The 26,163-nt window shown below is 59.0% G+C and overlaps 1 protein-coding gene across 9 annotated transcripts; it reads left to right on the forward strand.

Annotated features, from left to right (window-relative positions):
- The first annotated feature begins 264 nt into the window (after positions 1–264).
- FMNL1 (formin like 1) lies at positions 265–26,154 on the forward strand. 9 transcript variants are annotated; one of them, XM_082605087.1, is made up of 28 exons: positions 265–601; positions 9,764–9,847; positions 11,470–11,583; positions 12,336–12,409; positions 12,773–12,856; positions 13,193–13,330; positions 13,626–13,643; positions 15,171–15,279; positions 16,280–16,356; positions 16,567–16,660; positions 17,547–17,621; positions 17,933–18,043; positions 19,153–19,302; positions 19,813–19,914; positions 20,094–20,346; positions 20,600–20,929; positions 21,131–21,255; positions 21,930–22,132; positions 22,590–22,824; positions 22,985–23,053; positions 23,604–23,684; positions 23,767–23,896; positions 24,032–24,195; positions 24,449–24,550; positions 24,700–24,795; positions 25,065–25,185; positions 25,346–25,444; positions 25,698–25,795. In XM_082605087.1, exons 1-27 carry the CDS (start codon positions 473–475, stop codon positions 25,435–25,437), a joined length of 3,360 nt encoding a protein of 1,119 aa, XP_082461213.1. In that variant the 5' UTR covers positions 265–472; the 3' UTR covers positions 25,438–25,444; positions 25,698–25,795. The 9 variants fall into 9 exon arrangements, 8 of the variants coding, with proteins under 8 accessions (XP_082461213.1, XP_082461209.1, XP_082461211.1 ...); XM_082605083.1 differs by lacking the exon at positions 25,346–25,444 and having other exon boundaries at positions 25,698–26,154; XM_082605085.1 differs by lacking the exon at positions 25,346–25,444 and having other exon boundaries at positions 11,470–11,553; positions 25,698–26,154.
- The last annotated feature ends 9 nt before the right edge of the window (positions 26,155–26,163 follow it).

Genomic DNA, 26,163 nt, shown 5'->3' on the forward strand with positions numbered 1-26,163 from the left:
TCGGTAGCCCCCTCTCCGCCACGCCATGGCTGCGGCCGACCCCCGGCCGGCGCCCGGCGCCCTTCCCCTCCCTCCAGCCCGCCCCCCTGGGGCTGGGTGCGTAGCGGCGGCGGAGGCGAAATGTGGTTTGCGAGCACAGGGAGCGACAGCAGAAGTTAGAAGATCGCCGAGGGGGGAGCCCGTGCCGCAGCTTCCTGCCCCCGGCCCAGCCCTCTGGCCCCGGCGGCCTGCAGCCTGACTTCCTCCCCCCACCCCGCAGCTCGCCGCCCGGCTCCTCGGACGGGGCCGCCCCGATGGGACGCCGCGCCCTGGCCCTTGCGCGCCGCTGAGCCGAGCGCCCGCGTCGCCGAGCCCCGCCGCCGCCGAGAGCCGCTGTCCTCCTCGCCCCCCAGGCCGGGAGCCTCATCCGCCCTCCCCGGGAAAGCTGGATTTCCGAGGCTGGAGGCGCCTGGCCGACTGGGTGGGGACCACCATGGGCAACGCGGCCGGCAGCGCGGAGCAGCCCGCGAGCCCCGCAGCGCTGTCCCCCAAGCATCCCGCGGCGCCCAAGCAGCCGATGCCCGCGGCTGGAGAGCTGGAGGAGAGGTTTAACCGGGTCCTGGTGAGTGTGGCCCGCTGTGCGCGGGGCGCGGGCGGGGGGCGGCAGGGGCTCGCCATGCGTCCCCGCCCCCGGGGGCTCAGGTACCGCTTGGAGATCTCCGGCGGCTCGGTGGCGGCCCTTCCAGGGGGTGGGAGTGACAGTGGTTTCTTAAAGAGTGACTTAGCACTCTCCCCCCAAAACTTTCTTCTGCAACCGTCCAGTCTCCCTCCCCAAGATACCCCCTCCCCGAGCGCTTCTGGGTCTAAAGGTCTAAACAAAAATGTCCTGTGAGGAAGTTGGGAGCGCAGCACGCGGGGAGGGGGTCCCGGAGCACCCCCTTCCCCACTGCACGCAGGCCCAGCCACAGGGTGTAAGAGCATCTACTTGTGTCTCAGGGTCAAAGACAGAAGGGGTTATATTTTAACCTCCTGGGAGCTGGAAACTGAGTAGAGGTGTTTGGTCCTGATCTGCTGGTGCCTGAGCTTCTGGGAGCTGGGTTGTCAGATCATGCAGTTGGGGGTGTCTGTGTTTCTCCCTCACTGCATGTCCAGGAGAGCTTGTCTGTAGGTCTTTATCCTGTGCATCCCCTCACACCCGCTGGAGGGATGAAGGTTAGGAAGGGCGGGGTCAGGATGGGTTGGTCACTCTGTCTTGGGGTGGAGCAGAAGTCTGGAAGCCCCTCTCCCTCACTGTCACCTGCTCCAGGGGATTGGGGGCCTTGGAGACTAGGCCACCGGGGAGGAAGCCATCAACTGAGCCTGGGAGCAGTTGGGATGGATTTGGTGGGTAGGGGCTCCAGAGCAAAGTCAGGGTTCTCTAAGACCTGGTAGAAGAAGGGAGGGGAAATGGCCACTCATTCTCACTTCCCTCTCCCTATCTCAAGCCTGTCCCAGGCTCCTTCTCTAACTAATTGCCTGGTGGCCTGTCTGCTGTCAGCTCCCTTGCCAGATCCTGGGTGACAGGCAAATAAGGCCGTGCTTTTCCCCAGAGGCACTTCCAAGTCCGAGCAGGCTAGCACTGCAGGTCTGAGGGTGGGGGCCCGAGGGAGACGCAGGCAGCAGAGCCACGCAGCCTGGTGGCCCTGTTGATTCTTCGTCTTCTCCACCTCCCTGACATCATTTCCCCTCCCCTGGCCTGCCGTGAGGCCCTACTTGCCAGATCCCCTGTGTGGCCCCTCCTCCCAGTTCCAGGAAGTCTTGTCTGCTGCCCCCTCCCAGGAGAAAGGCTGGGAGGGATTTGAAGGAGCTGTAGGGTGGGGCGGGGTCTGAGCTGTCCACGTGAAGGCACCTTGCTTGATTCGGGGAGAGGGAGGGACGCTGAGGGACACCGCACATCAGGCTAGTCCCCAAATACCCCACCTCTCCACCTGCTTCCCTTGTCCCAAACCCATGGCTTCACAAAGCTGAGCTGAGCGGAGCGAAGGGCGAGGGGGAAGAATGAGCTAGGCGGGGGCCACCTGGGGAGCCCGAGTTGGTGGTGGATCCCTGGACCTTGGCCAGCCTGACTTTCCCCTTAAGTGTGTGTCTATGGATGGGGGGGATGGGCTCTCAGGGTGAGGTCCAGGTCCTGGTCATTTCTCTGTTACACACACCTAATGGGGAGGAGATGGGTGAATAATTTCAGACCCCTGGAAATTCCAAAAGTCAAGTGGTGAGGTTCTGATGCCTGTGTAGGACTTGACTGCCATGCTTGCGTGTTTTTTGGCCTTAGCTCCGATTGGTTGGCTGAGTCTGACACTAAGTGCCACTGGGAGTCCCTGAGAACCAGGGCGTGGAGGGTGAAGGCCCAGAGAGGGGTCCGAAGGTGTCCTGGTGGAGAAAGCAGAGGTGGCTAGGTAGAAATCTAGGGCAGCAGCACCCACTGGGGTTCACCGCCCCCCTCCCCAAGGAACCCCAGTGTGTTTACACGTCCCCCTTCTTCCTGGGGACGGATCAGCCTGTCCCATGTCTTGTATGCACAGAAGGCACCCAACCCAAGGTCACTTGGCTAAGAACCTCGTTCTGCACTCCTCACCGTGCCCTGGGACTATATACCCTTGGCCCCTGCCTGAGGCTGGTGGGGGGTGGGGAAGGTGGGGGGGGATGCAGATTTGGCTAAAACTATAGTCCCAGTGATGGGGATTACAGGGAGTGCCTCCATCTGAGCACTGCCTCCTTGGCCAGAGCTGAGCCCTGTCCTCAATGAATGTCTAAAGAAGAGGGCTTCCCTGGTGGTGCAGTGGTTAAGAATCCGCCTGCCAGTGCTGGGGATATGGGTTTGAGCCCTGGTCCAGGAAGATCCCACATGCCGCTCAGCTAAGCCCGTGCGCCACAGCTACTGAGCCTGCGCTCTAGAGCCCGCGAACCACAACTACTGAAGCCTGTGCGCCTAGAGCCCGTGCTCCGCAGCAAGAGAAGCCACCGCAGTGAGAAGCCCGAGCACCCCAATGAAATGGTAGCCCCCACTCGCCGCAACTAGAGAAAGCCCATGTGCATCAATGAAGACCCAACAGCCAAATAAATAAATATAAAATCCTTAAAAAATTAATAAAAGGAGAAGAACCTCAGACGGTTGAGTGGTGGGCCTCCCACCCCCAGGGATCCCCCATTCTGGAAGGGGGAAGCACAGCCCTCCCCTTGGGATCTAGTCACATGGCCCCAGGGAACCTCTTCCTTTCACTGAAGCTCAGCACTTTCATCCCTGGTGGGGAGTAGGATCCTGAAATCTAAAACCACTCCTTGGCTTCTGGCTGTGGAACTCCTCTTGTGGGTTAGGGGTATCCCGACCGAGGCCCACTGCCAGACAGGAGATGAGGGTGCTGTTCTCCCTTTCTCCCTGGGCAGCCTTTTTCCCATGCAAGAATGGGTGGTGCGAGCTACTTTTCTGAGGAAGCTCTGAGAGAGAGGGGTGCCCTTGCTTAAATGGTGGTGCGGAGGAAGAGCAGGTTGATCCAGGGTTTCCACCTTCTGCCTTAGCAACAGTGGAGGAGTGATGGCTGCCTGCCGCAACGGTGGGAAAACCTGCCCACCGAGCTCCACGCTCTCGCCTCTCCTACACCACGCTGAACGCTGGGTGTCTTCCAGCTTCTTCAGGCCTTCCCCTGCCGGGGTCAGGGTTTGAGGTGGCAGGCACTCTTTCCAGGCCTGCCAGAAGTGCCAGGCTTACGGCCTGGCCTAGGACACCCCTGATGTGTCTGGGCAGGGAGGAGCCTGTAACGTAGGGGCAAAGGGGTCAAGGGAAGGCGCCGTGATGTGCTGGAGGCCAAGTGATGCTGCCATTCAAGAGGAGAGGAATTGGGCTTCCCTGGTGGCGCAGTGGTTGAGAGTCCGTCTGCCGATGCAGGGGACACGGGTTCGTGCCCCGGTCCGGGAAGATCCCACATGCCGCGGAGCGGCTGGGCCCGTGAGCCATGGCCGCTGAGCCTGCGCGTCCGGAGCCTGTGCTCCGCAACGGGAGAGGCCACAACAGTGAGAGGCCCGCGTACCGCAAAAAAAAAAAAAACAAGAGGAGAGGAATTTACCTGATGGGGCCTGGCACCCTGGGCTGCCCTTAGCATGTGCCCAGGCTGGTGGGCACTTGTCCAGGCTGTGTGGGGAGGTCAGGGCAGTCCCCGACAGGGTGTGGATGCTGGGAGTCCTGCTTTTCGCTGGACTCCTTCCCTGCTGGGGCTGGGACTGGGGGTTAAAGGCAGAGGTGGGTGTCTCCATTCTGTAGGCTGTGACCGAGGCGCTGCCTCCTCAGGCAGCTCCCTCCTCTGGGGTGGGGCACATGAAGTTTGGCGCACGGAGCTGTGGGCCGCTTAGGCCCTGTGCCTCCCATCTCTGGGGTCTCACATGGAGGATCCCAATGGGGTTGTGGCCCTGTGTCAGAGGCTGGGCTGGGCAGAGGCCGTGGGGTGCCATTCCCAGCAGGCAGCGCTGGCACATGCTGCCCCTGGAAACACAGGGATGCGGTAGGCATGATTCACAGTGACATCTGGGACCAGTTGGCAAAGAGCTGGGGGAGATGGGCAGGAACAGGTGGGGCTGCTCTTGGGGCCACCTCTAAATTTTTCCTGGGAACATGGAGCCCTGGAAGGTGGCTCAGCCCTCCCTGCCTCTGAGAAGGGCAGGGGTCACTCACAGGAAACGCTGAGTAGCTTCCTGGGTTTTGGGGTCATGAAGTTTGGGAGTTGAGTTTTGTCTTTGCCACTTACTACCTGTGTGACCTTGAACAAATTACCCATCTTCTCGGAGCTTCAGTTTTCCTCCTGTGTAAAAAGATAATAAAAATAGTATATGCCAGGGACTTCCCTGGCAGTCCAGTGGTTAACACTCCACACTTCCAATGCAGGGGGCGTGGGTTCCTCCCTGGTTGGGGAGCTAAGATCCCGCAGGCCGTGCAGTGCAGCCCCCAAAAAGAAAAGGGTATATGCCAGCCTGCTAGGATTGTTGAGGAGATTAAACAGAGTGCTTAGCACAATGCCTGACACAGAACAAGTGCTCAGTAAACACTGTCCACTGTGAGGATGGGATGATGTTGAGGCTGATCTGGTCCTCTGCATCTTGGGGCCCTTCAAGGTGAAGGAGCCCAGACCCTGCCTCTTCCCTCCCCCACCTCCGCTTCCAAGACCAACCAAGGGTGCCGTCTTTAGTCTTCAGCCGTCACAGGCCAGGCTGCCCGCCCTGCCATCACGCATGTCAGCCACAGAGGGGCCTAGATGAAAACTGCCTGGTGGCCGGAAACCACGAGAGGGAGGGCCCACCTCTCCTGGTGGGTGGGGCAGCGGTGGTACCAACGGTAGCTGTGTGCACATGGGGAGGGGTGGGGAGGCCTCCACTTCCCTCAGAGAGAGGGTGTGCTGGTTGGGGGGGGTTCCCCAGTGAGTAAGAGCTCAGTGTGGGCAACAACAGGAAACGTAGGGTGCTGGGTGGCAGGAAATGGGGCCGGCTGTTCCTGGTTCCTCAGACAGGCGCGGGGGCCAGGCTGTCTGCAGAAGACCCCTGGGAGGCCAGGACCCATGTTTCTCATTGCTCTGAGCTCTCCTTCTTCCGAGGAAACTGAGTCGTCTTACCAGCTTGCCAGCTAGGTCACCTTGGGCAAGCAGCTTAATGGCTCTGTGCCTCAGTTTCCCATTTGTGAAAAGGGGATTATAATAGTATCTACTTTGTAGGCTTGTTGTAGAGATTTAAATGAGTTAATCGATGGAAAGCCCTTAGCATGGCACCTAGCACGGATTGAATGTTTGGGGGAATATTAATTATTGTTGTTGTCGGTATTCTCCTACCAGCCTGGATTATAAGGGCGGTGCCTGCTGCCCCGGCTCCTACCCTGCTTGCCCTTGTTTCTGCCATGGGGACCCTTCAACCCTGATGGGAGAAGCTGTTAGCTTTTTGGGGTTCTTAGCACCCTAGGGCCGTGTTACCCCACACCCTCCTCTAAGCCTGGGATTGCTTCTAAGAGCCCTAGAAAATCTATATACCAGAATTTTTAAAAGAGGATAACGATTGTTTTTGGAGATGCCCCGAGAGCTCTAAAACCAAGCTTGAAGCCATGTAGAGGTGGGCAGGGGAGATGGATGGGGAAGTGGGGCCGGGGGACAGGACTGTCTTCTGGATCCATCAGGCTGTGGAATGCCTGTGGGGCTGGTCTGAGATGGGCTGGTGCCTAAGTTCAAGGGCATCCTGGGGGTTGAAGGGCTGGGCTTCCTAGGGAGAGGGTGAGCGGGTGGGAGCTGGAGGCTCAGTTCATTTCTGGCCAAGCCTTGGAGACAGGTCCGCTTCTCCGAATGTTTGCACCAACTTCTGTCCGCCACACAGCCCTCACCTTGGGGTCTTCAGTGGATTCCCCTGACCAACCCCCAACCTGTGACATGCCTCTTCATAGTGGTATGTCCCTGAAGAGTATTATTACGTCAAAACACAGCTTCTAAACTAGGGGCAGGACAGGAATAAAGATGCAGACGTAGAGAATGGACTTGAGGACACGGGGAGGGGGAAGGGTATGCTGGGGCAAAGTGAGAGAGTGGCATGGACTTACATGTACTACCAGATGTAAAATAGATAGCTCATGGGAAGCAGCTGCACAGCACAGGGAGATCAGCTCGGTGCTTTGTGTCCACCTAGAGGCGTGAGATAGGGAGGGTGGGAGGGAGATGCAAGAGGGAGGAGATATGGGGATGTATGCATACGTATAGCTGATTCACTTTGTTACATAGCAGAAGCTAACACACCATTGTAAAGCAATTATACTCCAATAAAGATGTTAAAAAAACAAAAACAAACAAACAAAGAAAAACCCACACAGCTTCTCACTGAAGTGTTCCCGGGAGCCCTGTGAGTCTGAGGCAGGAGGGAAGTGTGCCCATTTTATGGAGGAGGAAGTTGAGGCTCAAGGAGACAAAGAAGCAGTCAGGCTAGGTGGGCCCAGAGCCTGGGTCCCCTGAATCCTGCTCGGGTTCCTCCACATCACAGCCGCCCCAACCCCTCCCCTCACAGGAGGTGGGTGTTCCCCCCCTCAACCCTCCACCCACACCTGGACTTCCCGGCCCTTCCCTGTCCCATCTGAGGGCCATCAGCCAACCTTCTGCTTGTCTCCCAGTCCCCAGCCCCACGGCGCTGCCTCCTTGCTAAGGGCCCCGAGTCTGGGGGTCTGTCACTGTTTCCTGGATGGCCTCACCCCACTCTGAGTGAGTGGCATTGCTGGTCCCTCTCCTGCTTCCTAGGGTCCCCATCTCCTCTGTGGGCACAGCCGAGGAACAGCTGCTAATTAGCGCTCAGCGCTGTCAGAGCTATTTCTGATTTCCGAGCCTAAATTTAGCCCGTCTGGCAGGCTGGCATGTAGACCCGGGTGCCTGACGAGGCCCAGGTGGGGAAGGGGCAAAGGGGTGCCCTGCCCTCCACCACTGCTGGGACAGGGGCGCTGGCCCAGCAGAGACCTCCCCCTCCCCAGTAATAACCACAGGCTGAACTGGGGGAGTGGACCTGGGCGCTGGTTCTGGGTTGGCTCAGGGCTCAAAGTCAGCCCGGCTCCCCTCTTACTGGGTTCGTGACCTTGGGCAGGTGACTAAACTAAGCTGTGCTGCACCTGTAGGATGGGACTAATGGCAGTGCCAATACTGGTGGTGAGGGTGGAAGGCTGCCATCTGTGAGCAGGGCTGGTAAGCCTTCGGGCAAAGCTGGCACCACAGTTGTCAGAGTCATTATGATGATTAGTTGCTGTCTCTAGAAGTGCCACTGGGGCCATTCCTGGAGCCAGCAAGTCCCCAGGGTGGGTGAGGGCCCAGAAGGACCCATGTCAGGGAGCGGGCGATCTCCTCTAAGGCTCAGCTGCTGAGCCAACCCCCTCACGCCTCTGCGCCCTCCTTCCCCCGCCACCACCTCCTCCCCCCTGCTGGCTGCGGGTCCAGTTTCCCTGGCATCGCCTGCCTTCTCTCTCTGCTTCCTCCTCCCCCCTCAACCTTGGCCCTCACCCCCACCTCGGCCCTCCCCCACCCTGGGTCTCTGTGGGGTGGGGATGGATCCGGAGGGACCAGGGAGAAAGAGAGAGAGACGGAGACAGAGAATGGCCCCAGGGAGGCCTCCTCCCTGGCCAGGTACATCCTTCTCTGGGCTCCAGGGCCCCTTCCTGGGCAGTCCCTCCCATGGGGCAGGAGCTGTCCTGGCTGTTGGCAGGTTGGGGGAGGGCAGCAGATGAGACCGCAGGCGGTTTCCTCAATCTGGGCTCACTTTCGCAACGGGGTAGAGGAATGACGTATCGCCATGCCCAGCCGGCCCAGGGGAGAGGGCCTGGTGGATGGGCAGTTTCACCTCTCAAGTGGGGCCCCGGCCGGAAAGCTTGGGCAACCGGGGCAGAGGGTACCAAGCTTCCTGTTGTCTGGGGCCGACCTAAGGCAGTGATTTTCGGGGTGAGGTCTGGCCAGAGCCCCCGAATTAGGCCTAGCGCCCGGGAGAGGAAGCTGGCCGAGAAGTCTTGGGTGGGTGTGGCCCCTTCTCTGCTCCAGCTGTGGCCACCTCTCAGGGCCATGTGACTGTGGATGTGTAGTCTGAGCCATCAGAACTAGTGACAGGGGCCTCTTCTACCCTGGGCTGGGGCTCCCTGGGGCTCCCACATCCCCAGTACGGACTAAGCTCCTTGAGGGCCAGAACTGTCTTTTGGAGCCTGACATATAGTAGACCCTCAATAAACCTGGGGTTTACTGAATGGGGGTGAACTGGCATCATCTGCTGGTTCTTTTAGGTAGACACGCCAAGTCCTGGGGGTCCAGGGGGCTCCTAGTGCTGGCGGCACCTGGTGATTCCATAGCACCGGGTGGGACACTAAGCCTGTCCTGTGGGGAGAAGTTGGGCAGGCACATTGTACCCTTGTCATCTGTGGCTGGGGGAGGAGGACCCAGGCAGAGCAGTGCTGACCTTTCTTAGCTCTTGAGGGGAGTCCCAGCCTGGACCACCGGCACCACAGACCCAGCGTGCTGGCTGCTCTCCCCGGTTCCTGTAACTGGGTGACCCTCCCCTGGAATCCACCTGGACCCTGCAGCCACCGTGCACCGGCTTGGAACTCCCTGCCCGTCTGACCTCATCTCCCTCGGTCTGTCCCGAAGTGACCAAGTGGGAGGGGGCCGGAGAGGGACGGGGGCTGCTGGCTGCTGTCCTTGCAGAGGCTTTGTGGTGTTTGTGAGACACTGGTGCCCTGGGCTGGGACCACATGCACGTGTTGTTTGGTGGCATGTGGGAATGGGGCACAGTCCATGCCTGGCCACACTTGGGCCTGGCCAGAGATGGGTCCCTGTTAGCTTCCCATGCAAATGGGAGAAGAGATGGTACCCCCTTATCACATGTGGGGAAACGAGCCCAGAGGTGCCTGAGGTCCCAGGAAGTTAGGCTGCGAACCCACGCTCCTGCCTCCTGCCAGTTGTGCCGGGGGCGGGGGGGCGATTTAGAGGTGACAGAGCCCAGGCCCTGGAGTCAGGCAGACTTGGATTCAAATCCCAGTGTCACTTTCCAGCTGTTGGGCCTTCGGAAAGGTGCTCCATCTCTGGGCTTCGGTGGTGTTCTCGTTGGCTAATTCTACTTATTTCCAGGGGTGAGGTGGTGACGGGACTCATATGAATCACAGGCCTCCTAGGGAGTTGGCCTCTAGTGGGTTCCCTGCAAATGCCCGTGCTCCTCTGCCCATCGTGTTAGGGCCCCAGACTCCGCATCTTCATCTTGTCGTCTTCCTCCCCAGAACTGCATGAACTTGCCCCCGGACAAGGCCCAGCTGCTGAGCCAGTATGACAACGAGAAGAAGTGGGAGCTCATCTGTGACCAGGTGGGCACAGGCCCATTCTGTCATCGGGGTGCCCTGCCCTGGCCAGGCCGGGGCTGGCAGGAGAGGGGACACTGCCACGCTGCCGCAGGGCCAAGACCCTGCCCAGAGGCCAGCGTAGCATCTGGGGAGGGTGCTGAGGGCATATGCAGGACTCTGGAATCCCCCTCTCTTGGGCCCGGGCCTCCCCAGGGACCTTATGAGTCACGAGCAGGGCTGGGTCTGCCCTCTGAGGAGCCGGCAGGGGCTGGTCCAGGGTACTGGCCAGTGCAGCTGGGGCCGTGTCCCCATCCTGCTTGCTGAGCTTCCCGGGGCAGCTCCTGTCCACCCTCCAGCTCTGGGCTGGGGAAGAGAGGGGGAGCCCTAGGGCTGGGTATCTTCATTCCACCCCATGGGAGGCGGGGAGGAGGGTCAGGCATTCCTGTCCTCCTTTGACCTTGGATCCAGAGGAGCTGCAGTCAGCCAAGCAGTTCCCCAAGTCAGCCAGCTCCCAAGCGGCAGAGCAGGGACTGGAGGCCCCGTCTCCCGGTTGGTTCTCAGCCGCCGCCTGGACTTGCCACCTTCGTGGCTCTCTCGGCTGCCCCAGCCCCTCAGCTGTGGGGCTGCTGTCCTTGGTAGCAGGGAGGACCCCTGCTGTGGCAGGGCGGGGCCTGGCTGCCGCAGTGATTCAGAGGGGGAGGGAGGCGGGCCTGTGGCCCTGGAGGCTGGGGGTGGGGATTTGGGGAGCAGGGAGCCTCTCCTGGGAGCCGGGGCTGGGCCTTCGGCCTCTGCTAATGGACCAGGATGGGATGAGCTGGCAGGGCAGGAGTCTGGGGGGTGAGGGCAGGGCTATGGGGAGAGGGTGGGGAGCTGCCTCCGGAGGCTTTGGGGCTGGGGTAGGGGTCCCTGCCCCTTGGCCTGGCATCTCAGGTTGGGCTCACAGAGGCCTGGGAGAAGTGGGAGGTTGAGGGGGGTGGCTGGGCATATCTGAGGGGTCTGGACTGGGAAGGGTGGGAGCTCCTTTGGGTGCAGGGCCTCTAGTGGGGCCCCTGCCTCTTGTGTGAGTGGCTCCTGGAGCCCTGGATGGGGTGGGGGAGTTAAGGATTGTTTGGTTGAGCACAGGTCACGTGCTCGCGTGTGCGCACGCGCGCGCGCGCACACACACACACACACACACACACACACAGGTGAATGGGACGACTGGGGTGGAGCCCTGTGGGAGGGGCCCCCATCCTGCTAGGAGCTGGGCACTTCATAAGGCCTTCCAGAGTGTTCTTCCTCCTGGTACTCCCACTTCTGGGCTGGGATGTGGCCCAGGGAGGGCACAGGGCTGGGAGGGTGCCACTCACTGGCCTGCCTGAGTCTCCCCCTCCAGGGTGGGGTGTATAGTAGGACTGACCCCTCCACACTCCATCCAGGCTGTTCTAGGCTTGTGGCCATAGACCAAGGGACGGCCTGGCCGGGGACTGGGGTCTTTTCAAGTGGCAGGCGGAATGTTTGGGTTTATGCCTTTGGTATTCAGGGGGGTCTTAAGGCAGCCTGGGACCTTGGGTCAGAGCTGAGAAAGGGACTCTGGGACAAGGGCTGGCCATTTGCCCCGGGGTGGCCCTGGCTGGTCCCTTGTACATCCTATTCCATCTCCGCAGGAGCGGTTTCAAGTCAAGAACCCCCCTGAAGCCTATATCCAGAAGCTGAAGAGCTACCTGGAAATTGGTGGGGTCAGCCGAAAGGTAGCAGCAGATTGGATGTCCAACTTAGGGGTATTTGTCTCCCCCTTTTCTCTGTCCCTTTCCCCCTGCACTTTCCAAGCTCTGGGCAGCTGGAGTAACTGTATGTATAGACTTTTCTGCAGGCTTGTGTGGGTACATGGACGAGTGTGTGTGGGTATTCACAGGGGACTGAGAGTGCCCTGGGTGTGCACTTTCACGGGTTCCTCTGCAGCTCCTATTTGTACTCAGATGTGTACATTTGTGTGTACTTGTGTAGTGTGTGTGCATGTGTGCACACTGTGTGCCCAGGCATGGATGTGCGTGTGTGTATTATGTACTTCCTTTTGTGTCCACATATGGATGTATGTGTATCCTTGAGTCTTTGTATAGGGGTGTGTGTGTGTACCCCGTATGTCTGTGTGTGGATATGTGAGTGTCTTATGTCTGTGTATCCACTGTACTTGTGTATGGATATGCACGTGTGTGTGTACCCAGGGTGTTCATGTTTGAATGTGTGTGTACCCTTTGTCCTCATATACTGGTGTGTGTGTGTGCACGTGCGCATTTTATGTCTGTGTCTAGAGACGTGTGTGCCTCTTTCGTGTCTGTGCGTGGCCACGGTGCGCACCCTGTGTGTCTGTATAGGGCGGTGTACGTGTGGCCTGAGTATGCTTATTCCGCTGGGCTGGTGTGTGGAGGTGGTGGAGACAGCTGAGTGTGAAAGGCCAGCTGTCGGGGTGGGCAGGCACTGTGGGATGAGGCCTGGGCTCCACCCACCAGACTCCCCTGTTCTTGGCTCCCAGTTTAAGAGGAGAGTCCAGGAGTCCACCCAGGTGCTCCGCGAGTTGGAGACCTCCCTGAGGACCAATCACATTGGGTGAGCAAGGGCTCAGATTTCCCTGGGGAGGTCAGGGGAGGGGGAGAGCTCTGCCAGCAGGCAGCCCCTGGGTTCCCCTTGTTATCCCCCCATCCCCCCCACAGGCTGTGCCTATGGGCCCCCTCCAGGCTGGGTGTCCTCTCTTGCCCACCCTCTGCCTGCCCCTTGAGGCACGGCTGGGCCGTGGGTCCTGCCCGAGGCCTCTGGCATCATCCCCTGGCGTCGCTGGGTCTTCCGAGGCCAGGGCTGGTTGCTGTCTTCCTGGGAAAGGGCAGCCCAGGGGCCCTTGCTATGCCCGTTCTGTGCCAACGCTGGGCAGGACCTCCTTCCTGGGCGGCACTCAGGGAGCCCTGTGCCCTGCAGGTGGGTGCAGGAGTTCCTCAACGAGGAGAACCGTGGCCTGGACGTGCTGCTCGAGTACCTGGCCTTCGTGCAGTGCTCGGTCACGTAAGCCTGGCCCTGCCCTGGTGCCCACCCCCAGAGTCCGTGCCTTCCTGCGCCTCACCCACTCCTCAGGCCGCTTCCAGGCAACTTAGCCTGGGTCCACCCTGGGGCCCTGCAGTTGGCTTGAGCAAGGCCCCTTCCTGATGGCCTGCCATGGACGGGGAGGGAGGTGGCCTGCGGTGGCCAGCTGGGACCTGCTAGGCCCAGCACAGCGCCAAGAACACAGACTTCTCCTCCCGCCCCCAGTCTCTCCTGCAGATCTGTCTCTCCCTGGGTTCCCCCCACCCCCTCTGAAGTGCCCTGCAGTGTTGGCCTCCATCCCCAGTCTAACCCCCGCAGATACTACATGGAGAGCACAGACAATGGGGCCCCGGGCTCCGAGAAGAGCAAGCCGCTGGAGCAGTCAGTGGAAGACCTCAGCAAGGGCCCGCCCTCATCCCTGCAGCCACAGCCCAGGAGCCGCCACCCGACCATCAAGTATGTGGGCCCCCTGGCAGGGTGGCAGGTGGCGGGGTGAATGGAGAATTCACCCATGGACGGCTGTACCCAGCCTGCTCCACCAGGGCCCTGGGAGTGGGGGGAGGGGTAGCCTGGCATCGGGGATCAGAGTAAGGGCCTCACCCAGGGCTCGGGAGATGTGTGTGTTAAGAAGCCTCTGGGGTGCACCTGGAGGCTGGAACCTCAGTGGGGTCTGAGGTAAGGGGGGGTTTCGGGGTCGGTGGGGCCCCTTTTGTATCATCTAACCCCCTGTTTTCTCCCATGCGGACTCCAGATGCCCCCCTTCTCCCCGGTACGTAGCCGCCTAGGGGCAGGTGCATGCCTGGTCAGCTTCCAGGGTGGTGGTGGGGTTGGGTGAGGTGTTCAACTCAGGTGACACCCCTGGATTCAGCTGCTTCGGATACGTCAGCCCACTCTAACTTATGACATCCTGCTGGGAGGTGGGGAGAGGGAAGGAGATGGCCCTGGAGCCTCATGTGGACCCCAGGTACCTTCCTTCCCACTCTGGGTCTAGGAAACCAACTTCATCTTAAGCTCCGAACTCTCACAATATATTTCTTTGTTCATTCATTCATTCATTCATTCATTCAACAAACTTTTTTTTTAGCTTTTACTATGTACCAGGCAAGGTGGTAGATTCTCAGGTGACAGATTACCCTGCCCTTGGGAGCCTTCCATCTAGTAGGAGACAGTGTGTGACAGGTTGTCATGGAAGTATGACTGGGAACTCTGAGTAGGGAGGTGGCCACTGCCTGGGGCATCAGGAAGGCTTTCCCAGAAGAGATGACACTGGAACTGTGTCTTGCAGATGGATACAGGCTTTAGAAGCAGTGGTGGGAGCAGGGAAGGGCATTCCAGGGAGAAGGAACAGCACAAGCAAAGACTCAGAGGCACGTTTGAGCAATGCCGGGAAAAGGGAGATGTGGCGGGAAGAGCGAGGAGTGGGGCCTCCCAGTACTGACTGGCGGTTCTGCGACAATGGAGAAAATCATGTTTCTTTTAGCAAAGAATCAGCAAAACCATTCATAGAGCACTTACTCTGTGCCAGGCACTGTTCTAAGCTCATTTCATAGTCCCAACAACCCTATCAGGAAGGTACTGTTATCACCATTCCTATTTTACAAAAGAGGAAACTGAGGCCCGGGGAGATTAAGTAACATGCATGCCTAGTAATCAGTGAGCTGGGATTTGATCCACGGCAGTCTGAATTGTCCAGATGCAAGGTAAACTCACGTGGCTGTGAGCGCCACCTTGTGGAGAGCATTTTCATGGCCGTTCACAAGCTTTGGCGGTCTTTTCCCTCTTTAAGCTCTCCATCCCCACAATACAGCATCTTTTTTTTTTTCTTTTTTTTTTTTTGCGGTACGCGGGCCTCTCACTGTTGTGGCCTCTCCCGTTGCGGAGCACAGGCTCCGGACGCACAGGCTCAGCGGCCATGGCTCACGGGCCTAGCCACTCGGCGGCATGTGGGATCCTCCCGGACCGGGGCACGAACCCGTGTCCCCTGCATCGGCAGGCAGACTCTCAACCACTGCGCCACCAGTGAAGCCCCAGCAACTCTTGTTAATACCAAGTCGCTGTTAGGGGGTCTTTGCTTCCCTGACCCCCGCCTCTTCACCTCCCCCCCGGAAATGCCAGGCCCCAGGCCTAAGAACTGAGGAAGACTTCCGGCCCTCAGCTGGCCTCTTTGGTTGGGTGGACGGGAAGCAGAAGATTCCAGATGTGCCCCCTCTTACTCCAGTGGCCATCTGAGTGGTGGGGGGAATAGGAAGCTGGGTTTGGGACTCTGACCCCTGCTTCCTCCTCCCCACCTGCCCAGGCTGACCCCGGCCCATAGCAGGAAGGCCCTGAGGAATTCCCGCATCATCAGCCAGAAGGATGACGTCCACATCTGCATCATGTGTCTGCGTGCCATCATGAACTACCAGGTTGGTCAATGGGCCCGGGGCATTGACACTGACTGTCCTCCCTGGGAGCTGCATAAGCTGCTGAGGTTCTAGGACCAACTGTCCCCCACCCTGTCCGCACTGGAGAACCCTGGGGATCTGGGCTGTTAGTTCAGGGTTTGAGGCTGATGAGTCTTGAGGGGAAGCCCAGATTTCTGCACCTTCCTGGTCAGGTCCCCTAGAATACCCTGGACATGGCTGGGGGCATGGATATGCCTCACGTGGGGACTTAGGCACTTAAGCACCCCACTAAGAAAGGCTGCACACCAGGGAGAGCAGCCTCTGGGTTATTTCATTTGGAGGGGTGATTGGTGAAGCTGGTCCCCCCTCACTCAGCTGGCCTTAAAGGACTCACTTTGTCCAAGGTACTGAGTCTTGACACTGGCTTTTGAGCAAAGGTATTTATTTATTTATTATTTTTTAAAAAGTAATTAATTAATTAATTAATTAATTAATGGCTGTGTTGGGTCTTTGTTGCTGCATGCGGGCTTTCTCTAGTTGTGGCGAGCGGGGCTACTCTTCGTCGCAGTGCGTGGGCTTCTCACTGTGGTGGTTTCTCTTGTTGCGGAGCACGGGTTCTAGGTGCGCGGGCTTCAGTAGTTGTGGCGCGCAGGCTCAGTGGGCTCTAGAGCTCAGGTTCAGTAGCTGTGGCGCACGGGCTTAGTTGCTCTGCGGCGTGTGGGATCTTCCCGGACCGAGGATCACACCCGTGTCCCCTGCATTGGCAGGCGGATTCTTAACCACTGCGCCACCAGGGAAGTCCCAGACAAAGGTATTTAAAAAGAGGGACCAGGCTTTGGCTGTCACCCAAGAGGTCGTGGTTGGATATAAAGAACTTCCTGGGAATTCCCTGGTGGTCCAGTGGTTAGGACTCCACGCTCTCACTACCGGGGCCCTGGGTTCGCGCAGCCAAAAATAAATAAATAAGTAAAAGAACCCTGGGGGATCTGCCTGGAGGAGCTGACCTCTCCTTTCTCCCCAGTCTGGCTTCAGCCTCGTCATGAACCACCCAGCCTGTGTCAATGAGATTGCTCTGAGCCTCAGCAACAAGAACCCTAGGTGATTTCCAGGCCCCTAACCTTTCTCCATGTCTAGATTCTCCTCCTACTTCACCCCTTGCCTACTCTGTCCCCTCAGTTCTCAGGACCACTACCCAGGCTCATTCCCACCCCATCAGCTCCCCTGTCCTCCCCCCTAGCCAGGCCCACATCCACCTTTGCTGCGGGGCCTGCCTGTTTGCAAGGGACAGCCTGCCTCTTCTCTCCCCAGAACCAAGGCTCTGGTGCTGGAGCTGCTGGCGGCAGTGTGCCTGGTTCGGGGAGGACACGATATCATCCTTTCCGCCTTTGACAACTTCAAGGAGGTACTGGAGCCCCCACCCAAACATGTACTTGCCCCCTAGTGTTGCTTGGAGCCCTGTTGCTGGCAATTGTGGCTTCTGCTGGGGGCAGCTAGGGATGCTGGGTGGGTATTTGGGGAGTTTCCTCAAATGAAGGGAAGGTACAGGGTCACGCAGGGGCACTGCCTGGGGCGACAGGGACAACTATGGGGATCTGTTGAACCTCTGCCCAAACTGGCCTTGATCCATACATCTCGGAGTTGCTGACTCTGGTTAACAGGCTCGCAAGAAGTAACTGCATGAGAATATGATGTATAAGGCAGCATGCATTCCTTTAATGAATATTTATCAAGGGCCTACTATGTGTCAGGCACAGAGTAGGCACTTGGGATACATTAATGAACAAAACAAAGAAGGCAGTAGAAGACAGATAATCAGCGATATAATAAATAAGCGATATAATAAATAAGCAAATTACACGGTCTATAAAGAAATCGTAAATGCTCTGGGGAAAAAAGTCAGGGAAGCTGTCAGGGGAGGGGAACTGGTTGCCGGGTGGTTAGGAAGCCTCACTGAGAAGGTAAGATTTGAGCAAAGTTGTGAGGGAAGTGAGGGATTGATGTGGTGGCTGTCTTGAGTAAGAGCACATCAGGCAGGTGGAACAGCAGGTGCAGAGGCCCTGAGGTAGGAATGTGCCAGGAGGCCAGTGTGGCCAGAGTGGCCAGAATGGGTCAGTGTTGGGGAGGGCTGTGAGAGATCAAGAGGGAATTGAGGTTTTGAGCAGAAGAGTGACATGGCCCGACATAGATTTAACTTGAGAGGCACTCACAGAGGCATAAAGGGGGCAGCTGGAAGATAGATTAGGAGGTGTGTCACTGGGACCTCAGTGACAGCCATTCCTCCTACCCAGGTACGTGGGGAGCAGCACCGCTTTGAAAAGCTGATGGAATATTTCCGGAATGAGGACAGCAACATTGACTTCATGGTGAGCTCAGGAGCCCAGCCTGGGCCAGGTCACCCTCGGGTGCCAGGAGCAGTTAGGAGCCTGGGTATCTGGGATCTGGGCTCAGCTCCTGCAGATATGTGGACTGAGTGGTTGGTGGGGGAGGGGCGGATGTCAGTGAGGGGGAAGCTGGGAGGAGGGGACGTGGGAGAAATATGGGTGGGACAAAGCTGGATTAGTGGGGTGAGAAATGTGGCAAGGGTGGGGGACTTGGGGTTAAACGGGGGGGGTGGAAGTCACTGAGAACCCCCCACCAAGAGGATCGTAGACCTGCTCACTGCCCCGCCTCCCAGGTGGCCTGCATGCAATTCATCAACATTGTGGTGCATTCAGTGGAGAACATGAACTTCCGCGTCTTCCTGCAATATGAGTTCACCCACCTGGGCCTGGACCTGTACTTGGAGGTGAGCCCTGCACTCCCCCCCAGACTTAATCACTTGCTTGCTGCAGAGTATGGCTCAGTGGTTAGCACAGGTGCCGGGGGCAGGCAGACCTGGGTTCAAAGTTCAAATCCTGACTCTGCCACCACTTCCTAGCTCTTGTGACCTTAGATCGGTCTCTTCTCTCGAAGCCTCACTTTTCCCATCTGTAAGACAGGAGAACCATAGAAATAATAAAGACTGTAACTGTATAGAGTGGCGCCTGCCGCAGAACAGGCATTCAGACCATGGGGCTGTTGCTGCAGGTGCTAGAACAGGCTCTAGGTGGCCCTCGGCCTGGCTCTGGGAGCACCAGACTCAGAGAGGCACAAAATGGGGAGCACGGAGATATTGGGCCAAAGCAGGAGCTGGCTCATGCTGTATGGGTCTGGGTCATGGGGGAGTTCCTTGCTCTGGGGAAGATGGGCACAGGGCTTGGTACTTCGTGGCTCAGCCTGAGCAGAGAAGTTGTAGCTTTCTTCTGATTTCTTTGTGAGGCGTCCCAGAGGAGCAGGGCCTTTGGGATTGGATTTTTGAAAGCCAGGATCAACAAAAGGTGAAAAGCAGGCTAGGGTGTTATGTCCATTCAATGGAATATTATTCAGCCACGAAAAGGAGCAAAGTAGTGAAATATGGTAGAACGTGGATGGGCCTTGAAAAGCTACACATTATGCTATTATGCTCAGTGAAAGAAGCCAGACACAAAGGCCACATATTGTATGATTCCTTTATACGAAATGTCCGGAATAGGTAAGTCCATAGAGACAGAAAGATTGATGGTTGCCAGGGGCTGGGAGAGGAGAGGATGGGGAGTGACTGCTAACAGGTACAGGGTTTCTTTTTGGGGTGATGAAAATGTTCTGAAATTAGATAGTGGTGATGGTTTGCACAACCTTGTGAATATACTAAAAACTACTGAATTGTATGCTTTAAAATAGTGAATTTTATGGTATATGAATTATATCTCAATAAAAAATAAAGAAACAAAAGTGGGCTAGGGCTCAGGCCCCTTTGTCTGGGCTCTGGTGGTGATGGGGGGTACTGGAAAGATCCCTCACACCAGGCCTCAACCTGAACCTTCCATCTGGGGACAGAGGCTTCGGCTCACGGAGAGTGACAAGCTGCAGGTGCAGATTCAGGCCTACTTGGACAACGTTTTTGATGTGGGCGCGCTGCTGGAGGACACTGAGACCAAGAATGCTGTGCTGGAGCACGTAGAGGAGCTGCAGGAGCAGGTGGCCCTGGTGAGAGCTGCTCCTGAACTTGGCCCAGCACAGAGTAGGCCCACAGAGCCCCACACAGATATCAGGCACTGGTTCTAGGTGTGAGCTGGGGGCCCCTGAGTTTCACCTGAATCCTTTGGGTGCCTTTCTGAATGAATGAATTGTTCATTGAGCTCCTCCACTGGGCTGGACCTCTGAGGAAGGCAGGTCTCCTCCTCTCCAGGTGCTTGGACCCCAGGCCCTGGTTTGGGTGGAATTGGGTGCCTGGGGCCCCTGCCAGCTCAGTCTCCACTCCAGCTCCCTCCCTCATCAGTGGTGCCTTGGTTTCCCCTCCTGAGAGCACTGAAGTGCTCTCAGGACCTCACCTACTTGGGTTCAAGTGCCAGGCTCGGCTGACCCGCGGCACCCCAGGGCTAAGCACGCCCGGAAGCCTCCCCTAGCCCTCCAGGCAGGCATGCCTGGTGCCGCCCCCTCGGTGCCCATGCCAATGCCCGGCTGCGGGTGGGAGCTCACCATGTGCTGGTGCCACAGCTGACAGAGCGGCTTCGGGATGCGGAGAACGAATCCATGACCAATATCGCAGAACTGGAAAAGCAGCTAAGCCAGGCCCGAAAGGAGTTGGAGACACTGCGGGTGAGGTTGGGGGGACGGGGGGTTGGGGGGTGGGTGGGCCGGGCTAGGGGTGGGACGGACTCCCAAGAACAGACCATTTGGGGCTTCTAGGCTTGACACCTCCCTCCACCCCGGCAAGAAAATGGGGGCTCTGTGCCAGGCTTGCCGGTGGTTACTAACCCCCTACCGGGGGCTCGCAGGAGCGCTTCAGCGAATCGACCCCCATGGGCACCTCCAGACGTCCCTCGGAGCCTGAGAAAGTGCCTGCCCCTGCCCCGGCGCGGCCCTCAGCGCTAGAGCTGAAGGTGGAGGAGCTGGAGGAAAAGGGGTTGATCCGTATCCTGAGGGGGCCCGGGGATGCCGTCTCCATCGAGATCCTCCCGGTCGCTGTGGCAACTCCTAGCGGCAGCGATGCCCCGACTCCGAGGGTGCCCACCGGCTCCCCCAGCCCAGGTATGCAGGGGCTTCAAGCCGGGTGGGGTAGGAATGGCGGAACCGGGACCTGCATGAGGAGCCTGGGGACATCTCAGGTGGGGAGAGGTGGGAGGCGTAGGTTTGGATTGTGGGCGTGGCTCAGGCAGGTGAGGGTGGGTCGCAATGAGCCCAGTGCGCATGTGTAGGGCGGAGGGGCGGAGACACGACCCCTCAACCTAAGAAATTGACACGCCCTTCTCCCCGCCCCCTCCCCGCTTCTCGCTGGGCTCAGAACTCCCACCTGCAGCAGAGCCGGTTCCCGGAGCAGCAACCCCACCGCCGCCGCCGCCGCCGCCGCCGCCGCCCCCGCCCCCGCCCCCGCCCCCACTACCTGGTCTCCCCTCCCAGCAGGAAGCCACGCCCCTGGCGCCCCCACTGGCCCCTCCCCTCCCAGGCAGTCCGGAGCCCCCGCCCCCGCCGCCGCTGCCGGGAGACCAGCAGCCCCCACCCCCGCCGCCACCGCTGCCTCCCGGCGCTGAAGGGCCGGTGCCTCCACCGCCCCCACCGCCTCCGGGAGGTCCCTCTGCTGCTCTTGGAGGGCCTGGCTCAGAGATGGGCCCGGGTGAGTAGACTGCCCAGGGCATGGGGACGAGGCGAGGGTGCGGTGGGGGGTACTCTGGCTTCAGTATCCTCCAGGACCCTCTGTCTGTGGACCTCCTACTGCCTCCAGTCTGCTCTGTCTGTCCTTACTGGGCCAGGGCCCAGGTTCCTTCCAGCCATGGCACCTACTACTGCCCCAGTGACCACTCCCTCTCTGTCCCAGGAATGAAGGCCAAGAAACCCATCCAGACCAAGTTCAGAATGCCACTCTTAAACTGGGTGGCCCTGAAACCCGATCAGATCACAGGCACTGTCTTCACTGAGCTCAATGACGAGAAGGTGCTGCAGGTGAGTGGTCCTGCCTTGCTGCCAGTGTGGGCACCAGAGGAGGGGGGGACCTGCCTGGATCATGCTGGGCACTGGGGGTGGTCACCTCCTCTACCCCATTTTATGGAGGACATGGAGGCCCAAGACTGGGGGTTAAGCCAAACTGGACTAGTGCATCTCGTAGGCAGTGTGTCCTGACTCCCTTGGAGGCTTTCCCTCCATCCCTGCGGAGGGGCTCATCCCTCCCCTAAGTCTGGCCTCTCTCCTCCTTTCAGGCCCCTCTCCCACCACCTTCCCACAGACAGCCAGGGCCTCAGCCCTTCTAATTACACTTTCAGTTTTCCAAAAGGGTTGTGTTCTGTTGCCTCCAGGCCATTGCTCATGCTGTTCCTCTGCCTGGAATGCCCTTCCCTTTCCTCTTTTTAACTCTGGCCAATTTGGCTCTTCCTTCAGCTGAAGTGGCTTGGAGTCTGGGTCCCCTGGATGGGGTGCTGTTCCTGCCCCTCCTTAGTGCTCCATGTGCTTTCCCTGTATCCCCCATCAAGGTGCATGGTCAGGCTGGGTACTGGTTTGTTTCTCTGCTGGTGGCCTGGTCAGGGCTGGATAGGTGGCTCTAGCACCAAGCACGGCGCACAGCCAGGAACGCACCAGCCCCCGGCCCCGCCCAGCCCCACCTCCTCTTTCTACACCCTCAGGAGCTGGACATGAGTGACTTTGAGCAGCAGTTCAAAACTAAGTCCCAAGGCCCCAGTGTAGACCTTAGTGCCCTCAAGAGTAAGGCAGCCCAGAAGGCCCCCAGCAAAGCCACGCTCATCGAGGCCAACCGGGCCAAGAACCTGGCCATCACCCTGCGCAAGGGCAACCTGGGGGCGGACCGCATCTGCCAGGCCATCGAGACGTGAGTACCTCTGCCCCACGCTTATAGGCAGCGCAGCCCCTCTGCTAGGCCAGGGTTGTTAGGCAGATAGTAAGAGAGCCCCAACTATGGAACAGAGTCCATCAAGTTTCATACCAATGCTGGTCGGAGAGTAGGGCAGGGAACTGTGTTCCCATTTTCAGGTGAAGAAAACTGAGGTCATACTGTGAGTCCATGCCCGGATGGAGATGTTCCTTTTGCCTTCTTGCCTCCTTACACTCAGGCCCAGGCATTTACAGCTTGGACGCCGCCACTGATGTATGATTGGGACTCTGGGCTTCCTAGCTCCCAGCTTCCCTTGACTGTTATCTCTTATTCTCTGAAGCTGTTGGCAATAGCAAATAGTTAAGTTCATTTATTCAATCAAGTAATGGGGTAGGAGTGGTCCTGCTCTCAAGAACTGGTGAGTGTGGAATGATACCAGCCCCTCCCCTCTCAGGTACGACCTACAAACCCTTGGCCTGGACTTCCTGGAGTTGCTGACCCGCTTCCTGCCCACAGAGTATGAACATAGCCTCATCGCCCGTTTCGAGCGGGAGCAGCGACCCATAGAGGAGCTGTCAGAGGAGGACCGTTTCATGCTGCGCTTCAGCCGCATCCCCCGCCTGCCCGAGCGCATGAACACACTCACGTTCCTGGGAAACTTCCCAGACACTGCCCAGCTGCTCATGCCGGTGTGCGCGGGCTGGCAGGGCGATGCGGCCTGGGCTGGGACTGGGGAGGAGGCAGCTTGCAGCCTGGTCTCCAAGAGGGCATCTGGGAGTACTTGAGCCTCCTATGGGCTTCCCCGAACTCCCGCCCCAACTTACCATGCCTCCCCCATCCCACCCCCAGCAACTGAATGCCATCATTGCAGCCTCAATGTCCATCAAGTCCTCGGACAAACTCCGCCAGATCCTGGAGGTGAGAGCCTAGGGCAAGGGTCTAGGAGGCGGGGCCCACCCCATGATACCTTGCCTGTTCTGGGCTGTGTGAGAGGGAGACCCAGGCCCTTCCCTGAGTCCCTGGGATGCAACAACTATAAGGTTCCCACTTCTAACATCCAGGCTCAGAAGGGCAAAGCTAAGGTGGGGATGGGGGCCATGTTACAACAGCGCACCTCATACCCTTCCTGAGGGTTCATTAGCAGAGCATCGTGTTGTCGGGGAACCAATAGATATGGCTGTGAGGGAGGCGGTGACCCCACAGCCTTGGAGGAGGTGTTGGCAGCACAGTTTTGGGTAAGGATAGCAGGTGACAAAATTGGGTGTGCCATGGTGTTGGCTGTGCACATGTGTCAGACACGCATATACATGCGTCGTGGACCTGAGGCATCCACGCAGGAGTTCGGTAGGCCCTGAGTGCAGGGCTTGCTCTTTACCACCTTTTCTTGTGCAATTTATACTTTAGGGGGTTTCCTCAGCCCCAGCACCTGGCTGAGCTCCCCTCGCCACCCCCACCCCGCCTCTTGCAGATCGTCCTGGCTTTCGGCAACTACATGAACAGCAGCAAGCGTGGAGCAGCCTATGGCTTCCGGCTCCAGAGTCTGGATGCGGTGAGGGGGGGCATGGGGTCCCCTGGCCCGGGGGCTGGGGGATGGCTGGTGGCCTGGGGCTTACAGCAGGTCTTCACTGCAGCTGCTGGAGATGAAGTCGACTGACCGCAAGCAGACACTGCTGCACTACCTGGTGAAGGTCATTGCTGAGAAGTACCCACAGCTCACAGGTTTCCACAGCGACCTGCACTTTCTGGACAAGGCAGGCTCAGGTATGGGTGGGGGGAGGGGCTCAGCCCTGGGGACGGATACAGGTTGGGAGAAAGCAACAGGACCACGGGAGGTAACTGGACGGGAAGGCTGCCTCTCTGATTCCCTGCTTCTCTACTGGCCCACCTCCCACTCAGTGTCCCTGGACAGTGTGCTGGCCGACGTGCGCTCCCTGCAGCGAGGCCTGGAGTTGACCCAGCGGGAGTTTGTACGGCAGGATGACTGCGCGGTGCTCAAGGAGTTCCTGAGGGCCAACTCGCCCATCATGGATAAGCTGCTGGCAGACAGCAAGACGGCTCAGGTGGGCTGGGGCTGACCCGGCCCAGGAGGTGGGGAAGCTGGGGTGGGGGGTGAAGGACTACCTAGGTGGGGTTGTGTAGCCAAGGCCTGGAGCGCTGTGACCACAGCAGGGACGCCTTGGGGGATGGGGCAGGAGGGAGCAGCCATCTGCCTGGAGGAGGAGAGATGAAGTGGCCAGTGTCTTAAGGGAGTACAGAGCAGTGGTCAGGCTCCGAGGGGTCTGTGCTGGTGGGGCTGACAGGCTGTGCCCGCAGGAAGCCTACGAGTCTGTGGTGGAGTACTTCGGAGAGAACCCCAAGACCACGTCCCCCTCCATCTTCTTTTCCTTCTTCAGTCGCTTCATCAAAGCCTATAAGGTGTGTGTGTTTGGTGGGCAGGCTGGGACCCCTGCAGGGCATTGCAGCCTCTCCACATGGGCAGTGGGAGTGGTAGGGGTTACTTCTGCTGGGGGGTGGAATAAGGGAAGGGAGGACTCCCCTTACGCAGACCCGCCTTGGCCCCTCAGAAAGCCGAGCAGGAGGTGGAACAGTGGAAGAAAGCAGCAGCTGCCCAGGAGGCAGACACCGACACCCCGGTGAAAGGGGAGGCCCCAGCACCCAAGGTAGGCGGCTGCCCCTGAGCTTGGTACTAGGATCCAGTGATGCTTGGTATCCTCACCCCAAAGATCTGGCCCTCCTGCACACCCTTATTTTTATGGACTGACCCTGCCCAAGGCCAGGATGCCCCAGTAGCCTGGGGTGGAAATGGGTTCCTTTTCCTCAAGCCAGCTCCTCTTACCGTGGGGGACCAGGCAGATGGTCTAGGGTTTAGTGGCACAGGGGGGAAGGGGACCCTGGAGTTGGAGCTATATACCCTCGCCCTCCCCCCCAGTCCCCACCCAAGATCCGGCGGCAACAGATGGACCTCATCTCTGAGCTGAAACGGAAGCAGCAGAAGGAGCCACTCATCTATGAGAGTGACCGTGATGGGGCCATTGAAGATATCATCACAGGTGAGGACTTGGTGGGGCCTGTCCCGTCCTTGGTCTGGCCTATGCTGTCCTCCATCCGCCGCCCAACCCTGGGGGTCTGGCTGCCTCACTGCCTCTTTGCTACTTTTCTGTCTTTTTTTCCTTTTCCCTTTCTCTCCCCTCCTCCCTTTCCAACCCTCAGTGCTCAAGACGGTGCCCTTCACTGCTCGCACCGGCAAGAGGACGTCCAGGCTCCTCTGTGAGGCCAGCCTGGGAGAGGAGATCCCCCTCTAGCCCCCAGGTACCCAGCGGCCTGGCCTCTGATCCCAGTGGCTGCCCACAGCCCTGGGGGCCCTTGGGGGGACTGAGTCATGCTGCCTTCCCCTGGACCATGCATGGCTGGGCTGTGTTGGAGGGAGGTCTGATAAACAAACAGGCTCCTTCCCACGTGCAGACAACCTGTGTCCCTAGAGGGGTGAGGCCTGTGCCCTGGAGTGGTGTCCCAACCCTGGGCAGACTCCGAAAAGGTAAATGTCTCTCCTCTCCGCCTCCAGGTCTGCGGAACCAGCCATACATCCGCGCAGACACAGGTCGTCGCAGCGCTCGTCGGCGCCCCCCCGGACCCCCCCTTCAGGTCACCTCCGACCTCTCGCTGTAGCCACTATTTCTGCAGATGGACTGGGAGGCTGCGGGGGGGCAGGGAGGGTGGCAAGCCAGGACTCAAGGAAGGTGGTCCTCTGCTCTGCTGGGCGGGGCAGTCTCCTCCGCCGAGGTCCCCGACCATTCGCCCACCTCAGATAGGCGGTTGCACCCTCATCTGGCCACTGGGGGCAGCATCTCTGGCCCCTCCCCACAAATGCTGCTTGCAGCACCCCTCTTCCCCCAGTAGCCATACTTAGCCTCAGCCGAAGCCTGGCCTGTAACTTATAAAGTGCAACCTCGCGCCCCCTCCACCCCCACCCCGCCCCAACTCCGGGGACTCCCCGTGGACCTTATTTTTATACAAGATTAATAAAGACG

This window comes from Mesoplodon mirus (genome assembly GCF_964341445.2).
Source record: "Mesoplodon mirus genome assembly, chromosome: 18".
Lineage (NCBI taxonomy): Eukaryota > Metazoa > Chordata > Mammalia > Artiodactyla > Ziphiidae > Mesoplodon > Mesoplodon mirus.